Source organism: Pelodiscus sinensis, chromosome 2 (assembly GCF_052426305.1).
Source record: "Pelodiscus sinensis isolate ZL-2025 chromosome 2, ASM5242630v1, whole genome shotgun sequence".
Lineage (NCBI taxonomy): Eukaryota > Metazoa > Chordata > Testudines > Trionychidae > Pelodiscus > Pelodiscus sinensis.
In genome coordinates, this window is record NC_143053.1 from 173,405,977 (window position 1) to 173,420,388 (window position 14,412).

Consider the following 14,412-nt stretch of genomic DNA (forward strand, 5'->3'; position numbering starts at 1 on the left):
CCATCCTCCCGTCCAGCCCTGCAGCCCCCGACCCTCCCCAGCGCTGCTTCCTGGCCTTCCTTCCTCCCAACTCCCCCTCCCCCCCCCGGTTCCTCCTGGTCAGCCCCATGCCCGCCCCCCCCCCCCCGCCAGTTCTGCTTCCCATCCCCCCCTTCCTCCCGGCTAGCCCCACGGCCCCCGGACTCCACCCATGATCAAGTGTGTCTGGTTTTTTGGCGGGGTCTACCTGGAAACCCTTCTTATACTTCACTGGCGTGTGTGTGAGAAAGAGAGAGACTGTGCAAAGTTCTCCACACCACTTAAGCTCAACATTAAAGAGACAAACCCTCCTTGATATCTAGAGAGACTCCCCTTTTTGCATCTTACCCACTGAAGTTCCATTGCGTGCAGGATGTGGATGGGGAGGAACCACATATGGGGTAACAGCCTAGCATAACAGCACCTGGCATACGGGGCCTACACATGGGTGACATGGGGTTAGGAATTAACACTGCATAAACCCTCCATTATTCTTCCTCCTGGCAAAAGAGTTACCAGGTGTCTGGTATTCTACCGGACAGTCCGGTATTCTCTGATTTTTCCAGCTGCGCACCGGATGGAAGCCTGGCGTGGGCAGGGAAGCGGCTGGAAGGTGGGGCCACAATCGGCACTAGGAGCCTGTGATTGCGCAGAAGCCTGGTGTGGGGAGTGGCTGGGACTCCCCCGCCCCCACCAGGCTTCTGCACAATCACAGGCTCCCAGTGCGGATCATGGCCCCGCCTTCCAGCTGGGAGATGGGGCCAGGATCGTCACTGAGAGCCTGTGAGTCCCAGCTGAGACACGGGGCCGTGATCACCAGTCTGTGCCCATCAGAAGGGGCGGGGGGGGAATGGCTGGGAGAGGCATTACTTATCCTGCACTCCTTTTTTACTCCACACACCTCCCATCTCCTTCCTCTGACTCCTACACCCCTACTGAGCCACCACAAGGCCCCAAGCAATACCAGGTAAATCTTCCAGTAATAAAATAAAGCAACCAGATTTTCTGCCTATTTTTATGGTCACCATAAACTGATTGAAGGTGGCATAAAATTGCATAAAAAATCTTAAGGTTGTGAATTCTAGGACTCAAAATTCAGGAAATGCAAAAATGCAATTCCTGCCCTGCCCTCAAGGGATAGAAAATTCCAGAATTTAAGGGTCCTCCTATAAATATAACTCTGCTGCTTCTGCAGATGCATTATGATGAAGTTTTAAATGACATAGTACTTCACATACTACTGACGAAGTGGGTCTTTGCCCACGAAAGCTTATGCTCCTACACTTCAGTTAGTCTATAAGGTGCCACAGGACTCCTTGCTACTTTTTCACAGAATCACTGCCATATTCATTGCACACAAAAATTTTCACGGGGGAGGGGGAGATTAAGATTGCATGGGCAACCTTGAATTTCTGCATTTCCTAAATTTTGAGTCCCAGAATTCACAACCCTAAAGTTTTTTAACTTGGATTTTTTTATGCAATTTTAAATGCAAGCAAGCATATATGCATCTGTATGAACACAGGGATCTGATTTACAAATCCGTTCAAAACATAGTTTAGGAACGTTATGCTGTAAAGCTCAAGCAATATATAATTTAGTCTTTGTGTTTTAGAGAAATCTATGAACTTGGGTTTGCCAGGCACGTTCAGAAATCTAAAGCTGTGCCACAGAAGCAAAGCATAAACAGATCAACCATCAAATGTTGTTAACCTTCCAGGAAAAACACACATTTATCATGTCTTTTCGGCCTGAATTATAGAATAAGCTGTTTTCCTGCTATTATTTTTTTTTTTCTCTGGCAGGGTAGTTAAATGTTTGCATTGGGTTTTGGATTCAGAATTCCCCAGCAGTTTATTCCACTCTGCTTCCCTCCCAAAGTCACCCCCTTCCACCTCTGGGGAATAAAAAATAAAAATTAAGAAAAAGGAAGTAAAATCTGGCTAAATCTGAAATTCTTTACTTTATCAACTGAATACTCTCAACAGTTTTACAGGGTTTTATGGCACATTACCTCACTGTATCTCTATAAAAAAAAAACCTAGCTTCTACTGATTTTAATTACAAAAATGTATCACCTGTATAAGTATGGTAATTATGTAAAGAACATATTTCTTTATTACTATGATTCATTTCTTCTACAGTACAAAACCAGAAAAAGTAGTGGCAAATTAATAATTGCTAATTCAACTGCTAAAGCTCTTTGAAGATGAAAAACGCTTCATGAGAACTAAGCATGTGTTGTTTGCATTGTTGTCTAGATCCCTTTTCAGATAATTTTAGTTTAAATTATCACCAGACGCAAGTAGTTTTTACTAAGGTCTATCTATACTTTTTACAAGATTTAGGTTTCATTGCTATCATGTATATTAATAGAATTCAGTAACACAAAATACACCGTGATGGTAAAGAGGATGTTTGTTTACAGAAACGCAGAAATAGCAGCTGCTGCCATGCTATTTTCTGAACTGCACTTCTCTTTTTCTTCACTCAAAAAAAGGAGATAAGGGCATTTCTGGAAGTATATGGAGTAAATGTCTGCATACTTATTCCCTTGGAGGAGACAACAAAGATGCTAGCCAAACAAAAACCTATGAGCCTACAGGTGTAAACTGTAATATTTCTGATATGGAGAAGAAAGGTTAGAGGTCTGCTTGAATTTTTAAACCTGTTATCACTTCACTTCTGACCACAGCAATCTTTAAGGGTATGTCTACACTGTTCAGCTATTTTGGAGGGATCCCCCCCCCCCCCAGCAGACCAGGCTTTTGTTGTGGACCCTGGGATAGAGCAGCTGGGGTGTTGCCGGGTTGGTCCTGCAGGGACCTACCTGGCAGCCCAACTGTTCTGTCCCAGGCTTGAGATTCAGCCGCTGTTGAAACTGATCAGTGGCTGATTCCAGGAAGCTGGGGGCAGAGCAATTCTGCCTCCAGCTTCCTGTAGTCAGCCCCTGGTCAGTTTCAGCAGCAGTGGCTGAATCTGGAGCCAGTTCCAACTTACATACAAATTCAACTTAAGAACAAACCTATAGTCCCTATCTTGTACGTAACCCGGGGACTGCCTGTAAATTATTTCATAATAGAATCCAAAGAAGATACGAGTTTTGGGTGCTGTGTAGATGCACCCTAACAGATATGGTGGGATGAGGCAAATAGGGGGCATCTTGTCCAATTCTTTACATTGGTTGATTATGACAACAAAACTCATAGAAAGGGAAGGGTGAATTCCTTCATATCAGATAGGGAATTATTTGGGAGGCAGGATGGAAAAGTAGTCAGTGTGAGCAAGGACTTTTCATCCTCTGAGTGAAACTTGGCAGTCCAGTCAAATGTTTGGAGTCTTTTTCACTAACTCTATCAAGGTTTTGTTCCATTTGGTGCTTAGCCTCACACTGGCATCCTTCCTCCAGGAATAAGATGACTTATAATTTCCATCTTAATAATAAAATACTAATAATGAAATAGAAACAAATGTGTTGAACGATATTTGTATAACCTGGAAACTAGTACAATTAAACATATTCATACTGTAATTATTTGTCTCCCCATAGCTTGGGAATTTCTGGGAGGGAGGGGGGAGAAGGTGGGCACCAGTAGCCAGAGTTGTAAAGCTTTTGTCTTCTCACTACATCTGGTAAAACAAATTTGAGGACTGAGAAACTTTTAATAAAATGGAGAGAGAGAGAGAATATGAAGGAAACTGCACCTTTGCATTGCTCACAGCAGGCTCCTCTCTGCTTAATGACCAGAGAACACTCCTTGGAAAGCACCGGACACTTCTCTCGTTTGCATGTCACTTCCTTATTCTAGGCAAAAAGCAAAAGTTGTTGAAAACAAACAAAAAAAATCAAACATTTGTTCTCCATTTCATGACAGTCAGAAAGTGAAATATGGGTTTAGTAAGTCACTCCCTGCTTGACAAGAGACCTTTGTGACTCAAAATAATCAGAAATCCCCTCAAACGGTATTTTTCTCTTATGGTACATACTGAGAAGAGGGTACAAAAGGAAAAGGAAATCACGAAGAGATCTAACTTAGATAAAGTAATGCCAAAAGAAATGTGGGGTTCCTTTGCCCATTCTAATGTTACTTTTTGGTATAGTGTAGAAAGGATAATATTTTTGTAAACTATATTTCAAACTAGTAGAGTACCTGGTCCAAGACTTCCTTGTGTGAACAAAAATATTTGCACACAACTGTCCAAAAGTCCTGAATAGTACAGTGAATTAAAGTGCAACAGTATGAAGTTCCAAACTAAATAATAACTAAGTTGGTTTTCAATGGATTCGGTTTAAAAAAAAAGAAATATAAATTCCAAAGAAATATTAAAGAAAAGTTTATAAAAGCGCTATGATAATAGGGCCGTATTAACAAAAGTGTTTCAAACATTTCATTTGCTATTATTTCTAAAAGGACACCAGTTTAAAATACAGTAAAGCCTCAGAGTTATAAACACCTCAGGAAAGGAGGTTGTTCATAAATGTGAAGGATTCTTAACTCTGAACAAAACAGTATGGGTATTCTTTCAAATGTTTACAACTGAACATGGACTTAATACAGCTTTGAAACTTTACTATGCAGAGGAAAAGCGCTGCTTGTAGCCATTTTAATTGAAATGAAACAAGCACAGAAACAATTTCCTTACTAGGGATATGTAAGGTTAACCGGTTTTGGTTAACCAGTGGGGGCTAGAGCCCTGGCGGGCCCATAGCAGTTAGGAGCACTGCAGCCCGGCCTGAATAGCCCCTGTCCACGGCACGCCCAGGCACATCACAGTTAAGAGCTACTCCATCCAGGCTGGAGCAGGCCCCCACCCCTTTAATCAGTTAAACGTGCTGTTTAACCGGTTAACCAATTAAATGGGATTTTACATCCCTATTCCTTACCTTGTCAAATATTTGCTTTTATTTAAACGTTCACTTTTTAAGTAGTTTATGTTTAACAACAACAAAAAAGCTGTATTTGCTTTTTAGGGGGCGCAGGGTCTCTGTTGCCGATTGATTATATACTTCCCGTTCCAAATGAGTTGTGTAGTTGACCAGTCAGTTCAGAACTCTGAGGTTCCACCGCATGTGTAAACACGCACACAGCTTCAATTCAGTCTGAGCCATAAAGAGCAGAACTCTGGTAAATATTTTCAAACCCAGGGGATCCCCAGGGTGCCAATTATGGGTTGAAACCCAGAGGCCCAATACAGCCTGCAGGGCAGATGCTCAAAGAAACATTTGGGGAGAATTTAAGCCCTGTGCTTACAGAATAATGCACTTAACTAAATCCTATCGGCTGCAGTGGGGCTTAAGCATGTGCTTAAGGCACACTTCATCTGACAGAATTAAGCGTATGTTTAAAATTAAACATCTGCTCAATTATTTTCGAATAGGGTTGCCAGATGGTTTAACCAAAAATGCCAACCCCCCTCCCCCCCAAAAAAAAACACTGGGGAAAAATTCTGTTGAGGGGGGAAAAAAGAGGGGGAGACCAAAGTTGTTGAGGGAAAAAAAAAGACCCCAAGAGTTATTAAGCAAAAATAAATAAATAAATAAATAAATAAATAAAACAAAACAGCATTAAAACAGCATGGCCCCTTAAGTGCGTGCAGAGTAAGAATAGGAATAGGGATAGGAACAGGGAAGCAGTTGGTGACTAAGACCCAGGGAAGGCATTGCTTCACCTTGCTCAGGTCTTTAGGCTTTTTGCCAGTGGCCATCTTGTTTTCTTGGTCAAGTCAGAAGGGAGCTTCCCTGCGGAACCAGGTAAGTTAGGAGTCCAGGAGCCCGGGAGGGGCCAGGAGCTGGGCCCAGATGCTGAGTGTGTCATAGGGTTGCCAAGTGTCTGGTATTTTCTGAATTTTTTTAACCGGACAGGATGCAAAAATACCGGAATGTCCCGGTCAATACCGGACACCTGGCAACCCTATTTTCTAAATACATATAGGGATTAAGCATATGCTTAGTTGATTTGCTAAAATAGAGCCTTAATATAGCTACATTTACTTGGGATTGCTGTTTTGTTGAACATCTCCTGAGTCTTGCGGAACATATTTTGGCCATGAGAGGAAATGCTCTGCTTAATTGGGAGATTGATAGCAACAATAACAAATCCACTTATTGGCAATTAATTTGTCCAGTGATAAAAGATTAATCTGTATTTAACCAGTTGTTACATGCGTGAGCTTCTAAAAATCCAATCTTTTAATTTGCAAAATAACTGCTAAAAGATGATATAATGAATAATTTGTATTCAATAAATGTTTTCTTCACATAGGGCCTGATCCTACTCGTGTGCTGAGTGAACTAAAATTCCTTGTATTTCAATGAGAACCGAGGGTTGTGGTTCTTCTTAGAATTCAATAACTTCCAGTACTGGGCCCATAAAATCACTTTACAAGTATAATTTTTTGCGTCCCCTAACATTTTTGTGTTTCAGTGTGCCAGCTTCTATATTATGTTAATATACGAGTTTTGATTTTACACTATCTTTCACCTTACACCTATACACTGGCGTGAAGTGCTACACAAAATACAAGGCAGAGGAAATATCACTTCCAGGATTACTTTTTGATTTACAATACAAAGACTGCATAGCATGCACACACAGATATAAACTGATGTGGTTACAATGTGTTCACCGGAGCAATCATTGGCCCAGAATGTTCTAACGTATCATCTCTCAGCGCATGTTCAAATAATTAAGAACAACACTTCTTTAGAAATATAATAAATAAATAAGCCTGGTTTTTGTTGATCAGATATGAGCTAGCACATAAGCAGCTAAACCCCTCCTCCAAACTATTTATTTTGAAATACTTCTTTTAACTTCCAACCCCCTCAGGAAAACCCCAGGAAAATAAATACATTTTGCAACATGACCTGAGGGCCATCATATGTGAGTTCTAACATACCATGGGGTCAAGCTGGTGTAGAACTTCCTTCAAAAACCTGCCAGTAGCCTTAAACCCATTTAAATCAAGGAGTTATTTGCCTGATCCCTTGTTTTATCCCACCTGTCATGGGATCATAAGAGATGCAGGCAGTTCCTAAACTCTACAGGATTCAAGCTACATAGAGCTTTTCAGCTTAACCACCATCTAGATCAGTGTTTCTGAAAGTGCTCCGTGAAACCACTTTGAGAAACACATTAACTGGCCGCCCAAGATTGTTTATTTGCTGGCGCTGCAGCCACAGAGCCTAGCAGCTCCCATTGGCTCTGTTTCATCTTTTGCAGCCAAGGGGAGCTACAGGAAGCGGCGAGGGCCGGGCCACCGCTTCCCGCGGCTCCGCTTGGCTGCAAAGAGAGAAAGTGGTTTCATGGAGCACTTTCAGAAACACTGATCTAGATAACTGGTAGCCACCCACAGAGCACATATTTAATGAGATCCATGTGGAAATCCCACGTACGGGGACAGGCACGTTCTGCACTCACTACAATTTGCTGAGGTTCTCAAGATGTAGCACCATACACTGCCTGTTTTAATGATCCTATTTTAAGGTGACAAAAACACAGATGCTGGTGGAGTGTCTGCACCCCAAAGAAAACACACAACCCTATTGCTATGTGCCAGTGAAGAAAAACAAACATTTTTTTGAGTTAAGGACCCGAGCAATTCCAGCTAAATCTACTAGTTTTTATATATTTGAATGATACAAAAAATACCAGGAAAAAACAAATAATGCTTTTTCTTTTTTGGTAAAACCCAGACATTTTTGGTAAAAATGTGTTTAAACTGAAAATGAAAGGACTTTTCCATTGCCTGGGTAATAGTAGCTCATCAATCTTTTGTTTTCTCTTATGATTGTCAATCACACGGAGCAGCCCTAGCACCGCATAAGAGTACAAAACAGGCATTTATTTTTTAAAATAAAATTTTGCTACTTGGAATTCCTGTCTTACATTTAGCCCTCTGAAGTGAGCTCCACCTATAATTACTAGTCCAGTTCATTAAGTAACACAGGTGGCCATTTACCAGATGCTAGTCTCTCTCTCAATGGATTTTATGGCTTAATTAGACACTGGGGGGGAAAATCAAAGAGGTAGAAAAATGTCAATCAGAAAACTGAAGCACAAAAGGCGCTGCACACCACGCATTTGCACTTGCTTCTGTTTGCTTCCTGTGGTCTTGCTCATGATGCTTATGAAGGAACATATAAAACTTTTTGGCAAGCTTCTTGAACTTAAAATCATAGCTTTATTCTTCATACAGTCACTGCCTAATGTAATGGGGAGTATAAAGGACTTGATTCTTACACCAGCATAAACCAGGAATAAAACATTTATTGTTTTCATATTGATTTCAGTGTAAATAAGAATCAGGCCCTAAAGGAGGGTTGACAACCTTCCAGGACTGGCCCGGAGTCTCCCAGAATTGGAAATCAATCTCCCAGTGACGACTGAAAGCAGTGATTTTAATAGGATGTTTTAAGAAAATAATATGATGTCATGTTGGGGGGAATAGGGAAAGTCTCCTGGAATAGCTTCAGTCAGTGTTGGCAATCCCACCATAAAGGTGTTAACTAATGTATAATTGTGGTCAGAAACATGATTATTTTAACAGATTGTAACTAGTGTGACAGACTCACTGACACATTACTCCAGTTTTGCTCTTCTCCAGTATTGCAAAGCAACCATAAACCTGGATTTAACCATCCAGTTAAACTGGGTTTATGGCAGTTTTGCATTGCTGGATTGGCACAAAGTACCCGTAACCAGACACATTAGTAAAATTGGCTCAACAATTTATTATTGAATGCAGTATGCCAAATTCTGCTTCTGCTTACACCTGTGTAACAGCATTGACTTAAAATGATTTGATCCAGGCTGAAATCAGTGTAAGTGGGAACAGAATGAAACCTACAGTACCTATGCTACCTCAGACTAATTCAAAATTATAAGGCAAATCCTCATTTAGTTTAATAAAAATTTGCCCTAGAAAATCTGAGTAAAGACTAAAGGCTTCATCACCCATTCCTGGGGGGAAAATGCACCAGAGGAGTTGAAGAAAAGAAAATAGTGAGGTGAGAGAGGATTTGGCCAAGTATAATACATGTCATATAAACTGATTTCTAGACTCCATGAATATCAGGGGATCTGTAGGAGTCTTCTGCTCTGTGGCAATATAGCTCCATTGGCACCATGCTACCAAAGCATCACCAGTGGGCAACTACCCACGGACCCCTCATTATAGGGAAATCACTGGTGCAGATGGCAGGGAGAGTGACCAAAAAAAGGAACGAACAACTCAATTTGGATTGTCTTTGTTCCCTGATGGCCAAGGCGTTTGTGGGGAATGGTGCATCTCCTTCCACAGAAAATCTACATCCTGCCCCTTTCCTACCCTTAACACTCTTAACTATGCTGTTATGGTGCTTTAGTCATTCGGATGAACACATTTTGGCAAAACTGAAGGCTAGGGAGACTAGATGAGGAGGAAAGGGTTAACACTATTCATCTCATTCTTACAACACAGACGATAAAGTGAGGCTGGTAAATCATTGTTTAGTCTATTGTAGTCTAGTGTTATACAATGAGATCTTCTAGGCCCATGGTGTGCAAGAGTAAGAAGATAAAACATTACCAAACAAGGAGGAATGCTGGGAGGATGGGGGATTCCCCCCTGCCTTCCAAAAGATTGCTTGTAATATGTACCACCAGTCTGCTTATTTAAATTCCTCTTTCTTCTCCCCATTAATTTTGCAAGGGCATAGCAGGATCACTAGCAATTGAGCTAAGTGGATTTTAACAGCAAGCCCTTTCTTTCTCAGTAAGTTCCACCTTCTAGCAATTAGAACATTTCATTACTTGTCCAATCTATACATTTAAGGAATTGTTAGCTAGCAACATGAAGGAGAGCTATATTACCAAATCTGCAGCTATGTTGTCAACAGTGTCTCTGAAGTTGTTAAAGCTCTTAGACATTTCAATATTCCTGTTCTTAAGGGAAAACCTCTCAGACTGCAACATGCAGAAGCCAGCTTTTATAAGAGGGTGTTTGTTTGTTTGTTTCATTAAAAAGGTCATGTATTTGGGCACTAACAAGTACAGAAGAGACACATGATTCATAAATACATAAACCATTTACTAAATCAGAGACCAGAGAGTCAGTCAAAATCCATAATAGGATCCCAAGATTCATAATAAATAATTTGTAATTATAGTTCTGCACAAATAGTTATTTCAAACAGATGGTTTATGGATTCACATCTGGGATTAAAAAATGTAATGTTCATATGCACAGAGAGAAAGGGAGAGAACATAACAAGACTGCAGCTAGGTTTGTTGTATCAGTGTTGAGGAAAATATAATTTTTCAGATGGGGACACACTGATTCATAACAATACTACCACATCTGATGTAGCTCCCTTGTGACTACTCAACAAAAGATATGTAGGGTTTATGCTCAGAATTTTAAACTCACATAAAAAAAGGATTTCGGAAAGTCTGATTGACTCTTCTTTCCGGTTTCAATTGAGTCCAGAACCTGGAGAATTATGTTTGTAACATGTTCAAAGGCCATCTAGATTATTTTGTTTGGGACCTACTTTTTAATCACATCTCCCAACCAATGTTCCCTATAATTTTTTCCATCCTCATGTAGAATAAATGTTATGTGCACCAACGCAAATGTGAATGTACACCACCAGTAGAAACACATGTGCCAGTTGTGAGTGCTCTGCTAATCAACTGGGCAACATTTGAATCTCTTCTGGTGCCCGCCTTATAGGGAACACTGCTCTCAACCTTGCCACTGAAGTACTCTTTTTCAAAGTAGGTGCAAAGCATTTGAAAATTCAGTTACACGAAAGATAAATTACCCAAAAGCTATTTAGTGTTAGAATTTCATGTTGTCTTTTCTGGAGCTTCTTCCCATCATAAATTTGTTCATCTGCAGCTTACAATTCATATTTTTACCTTTCATCAAAGAACTCGGTGCATATTACCTGGCTCTAACGACAACGTACATCAAGACTAACATTTGTAAGCTCATGCGGTACAGTAAAATAAAACATCAACGTGAAAAGAAAAGGCAAAAAACAAACTGAATATTTGGCAAAGACCTTGCATAGGACTTGTGCCAAACCACAGCTTGAAGTAGCAGCCAAATTCCTACAGGATTCCTTATTGGGCCTCTGTAGTTGCACAGAACAACCACAAGGAGGACCACTTTCTTTAGCCTTGGAAGAGAAAAAGATTAGATAGAGTCCCTGGTTCTTGGGGACTGCACCAGAATGATCCGGTTGACTATGTTCTGAATCCATTGTTGTATGGACCACTACACGGGTAGAAATTGGCTGTAAGTTATCATTGATGCAGTTTATCAAAGGGTAAATTTCCACTATAACATTCTGGTTTGTTTGTTTTTTAGGCTTGCATTGAATCATGTAGATTTTAAGTATCTATTCTGTGCCCCTTTGTTGAACAGGGGAAATATTACGTAAACTTTCATTTAAACAAAGGAGTCTGTGTTGCGGGGGGAAGGAATACTGACAGACAAGGTTAAAACTAAGGGATAGAAATGTGAGCAGTCATTGAGGCAAATAGTTACTACTAAACGCTATATTATAGTGGTCACGCTATTGCACTGTTTAGACAGCCCACTCTTAACTTTATGCTGGATTTCAATGGGATTACCCACACAACATAAAATTAAGGACATGTTCACATTTTTGCAGAACAGGAACCTACATGTGTACATTTATCTTCTGAAACAATAATATAAGTCACATCGAAAACCTTTCAAACAAGGATAAAAATCATCCTTCACGAATTTGGGAGGAATTTTGAAAAGCACCTGAGAAGGCTACATCTACTCTATCATTTTTGTCAGTGATAAAATGTATGTCGTTCAGGGTGTAAATATTCTGCTCCCCAGAGCAGGAAATTCCACTGGCATCAGGGCAAGTATCCACAGCAGCACATTGGCAGAAGATCTTCTCCCACTGAGCTCTAGACTACACTGGGGCATTATTCTGAAATAACCCCCTTGGGTCAAATTTATAAGCAAAGCGTCCACACTACCAAGCCCCTTATTTCAAAATAAGGGCTGGTTATTTTAAAAGCTGTACTCCTGCTTTCCTCGAGGAATAACGCTAATTTTGAAATAGTTATTTTGAAATAGTGTTAGAGTGGATGCTCCGGTGCTGCTATTTTGAAATAAATACTCCCCAGAGTAATTCGAACTAATTACTTCCCAGTGCTCCCTGGGACTCTAAGTTGAGGTAGTGTGTCCAAATTAACAGAGCCTGCCTCAGACTAATTTTGAGGCTTCCCCATGGTAGGAACATGCTATTTCAATATTGTAAAATCTGGAGTTAAGTCAAATTTGATTATTTCAAAATAATTTCCTAGTGTAGACGCCCTGAGATGTCTACCGTCGCTCATTGGGAGTAGATTAAATTATGTTGACAGGAGAGCTTTCTCTCCCATTGGCATAAAGCAGCTACATGAGAGATTTTATAGCTGTGTCACTGTAAGCTCTCTAGTATAGACACAGCCTTAGGAGTACACTTCCCATAGAAAATCAATGGGACATCCATTCCGAAGTCAGGTGCTTTGGAAAATCCCACTCTTGATTATTTGGTAACCTTGCATAGCACTTTGGATTCAGATTCCAGTTCTACAAACTTCTTTCACAAATTCTGTTTAGACAATCAACCATTCCCTCTTGAGCTCAGTGAGATTACTCTCTTCAGTGAGCGCTTCTCTTCATGCAGAAGAATTAAAACAAAATTGAGCCCTGAGAGTGAAGAGGGACGAGAAAGCACACACAAAGCAGTGGAGTGTGAGAAAAATGTGTCATCTCTGACAAGTAGAGTAAGGAAAGTCTTATTTTTATTGTTTCCCCTCAAATGTTTAGCTAGTTTCAATTAAACAGATGAAAAATGTTCTCTGGTAAAAGACTTCTTTTTAGTATACTGAAAAATGTTTTGGTACAAAAAACAGAAAAACTCTATGGCTGCATCTAGACTGGCAAGTTGTTTCCTCAGGTGTACATAAAACCCCTCTTTTTCAGACACAGTAGTTTCATGCTTGTTTCCACATTTTTATAATCCCTTAGGCTCCTGTGTCCCCAATGCCCAAAGCACCAGGCCATTGTTGACCCTGAGCAGGGATACTGCTACACATTGCTCTGCAGTGGAGCTCTACCAATATCAATTACTCCCTTTAGAATTTCAATTCTCCCCCAGGAAAGCACAATTCAAAACAAAGCCCTTTCTTGCTGAAAGAAGATTCCAAATTTCACTGCAGATATGTATGCCCCACCACAAACGCAGTACTATGTACAAGTAAGCTCAGCACTCACCACCCCTTTCTTACCAAACATTTCTGCAATGTGCCTGATGTTCACCAGTTTCCGCAAACTAACATCTGTAGCAAGCCTGATTTTCCTTAAGACAGTCCAGTGGCCTGCGTGCAATTGCAGCACCAGGAGTAGGATGAGCTTCATACAATCGTTTATTTGGATTACTGTAGTGCCTAGAGTCACTATTCTGCTAGATCAGTGGTTAGCAATGGATGGCTTGAGAGCCACCTTTAGCTCAGTATGGCACCAAATATGGCTCTTTTAGCCAATTCCGCTGCCCCGTGTGCCTGAGCTGGAGCCAGGCTGCAGTGTTGCTGTCCCTACTGGGGGCTCCAGTTCCAGGTCCGGTGGCTGCCATGCAGCCAAATACACGGCCCTGGCCCTAGCTTCAGCCCTTACCCAAGGCGGGACCTGCAGCCAGGGCAGTCCTTGTGGTGGCTGGGTGGCTGCTTCCAAGGCAACTCACATGGTGAGCAGTTTGCTCTGTGTGCCAGAGCTGGGGCTGAGGTACAGCTGCTCACAAAGCAACCTGACCAACGAAGCCCCAATCAGGGCCCAGCCCCCATCGGGCCACAGCATCCTGTCCCCAGCCCCAATCCTGGGGCAGGCCCCACAGTCTGGCCCATATCTGGCCACAGGAAGGGTTGTGCACCCTCCCCTTCCCCACTGCCTCATGGTTAGGAGAAGAGGCCATGATACAACTGTGGTGATCCTAGCCTGGCCCCTCATACAATCATTGCTGCCTTGGTGTAGCAGCCCAGCCCTGGCCAGGTAAGGTAATCCAGCCCCAGGGCCTCCCACCCCCATATTCTACTTCCCACCCCCAATGCCCTGCCCTGCCCTGCCTTCAACCCTGAGCCCCTCATAAGCCCCAAACCTTACTCCTGTCAATCTTATGGCAAGGAGCTGGGGATGCGGGGGCGCAGAAGACAGCCTGAATACATGCATGAAGTTGGATTTGACCAGTTATATTGTAAACTTCAAAGAAACATGACAAGAGATTCAGCAGCAGTAGGCCCATTAAATAAAGCCTGTGTGAGTACAATATTTCATTTATGCTATTATTAATCATTATGTCAATTATCAATACTATTAAGT

The 14,412-nt window shown here is 41.5% G+C and overlaps 1 protein-coding gene across 7 annotated transcripts in view; it reads right to left on the reverse strand.

The window, feature by feature from the left end:
- BMPER (BMP binding endothelial regulator) overlaps positions 1-14,412 on the reverse strand; it is a 212,129-nt gene that overhangs the window by 178,778 nt on the left and 18,939 nt on the right. For all 7 annotated transcript variants that reach the window (XR_012901885.2, XR_012901884.2, XM_075921755.2 and 4 more), the window contains one exon: positions 3,724-3,823. Coding sequence is in view for 3 of the 7 variants with exons in the window: in XM_075921755.2 (XP_075777870.1) it covers positions 3,724-3,823 (100 nt within the window). In the remaining 4 variants the exon portion in view is untranslated. The remainder of the gene's footprint in view (positions 1-3,723; positions 3,824-14,412) is intronic.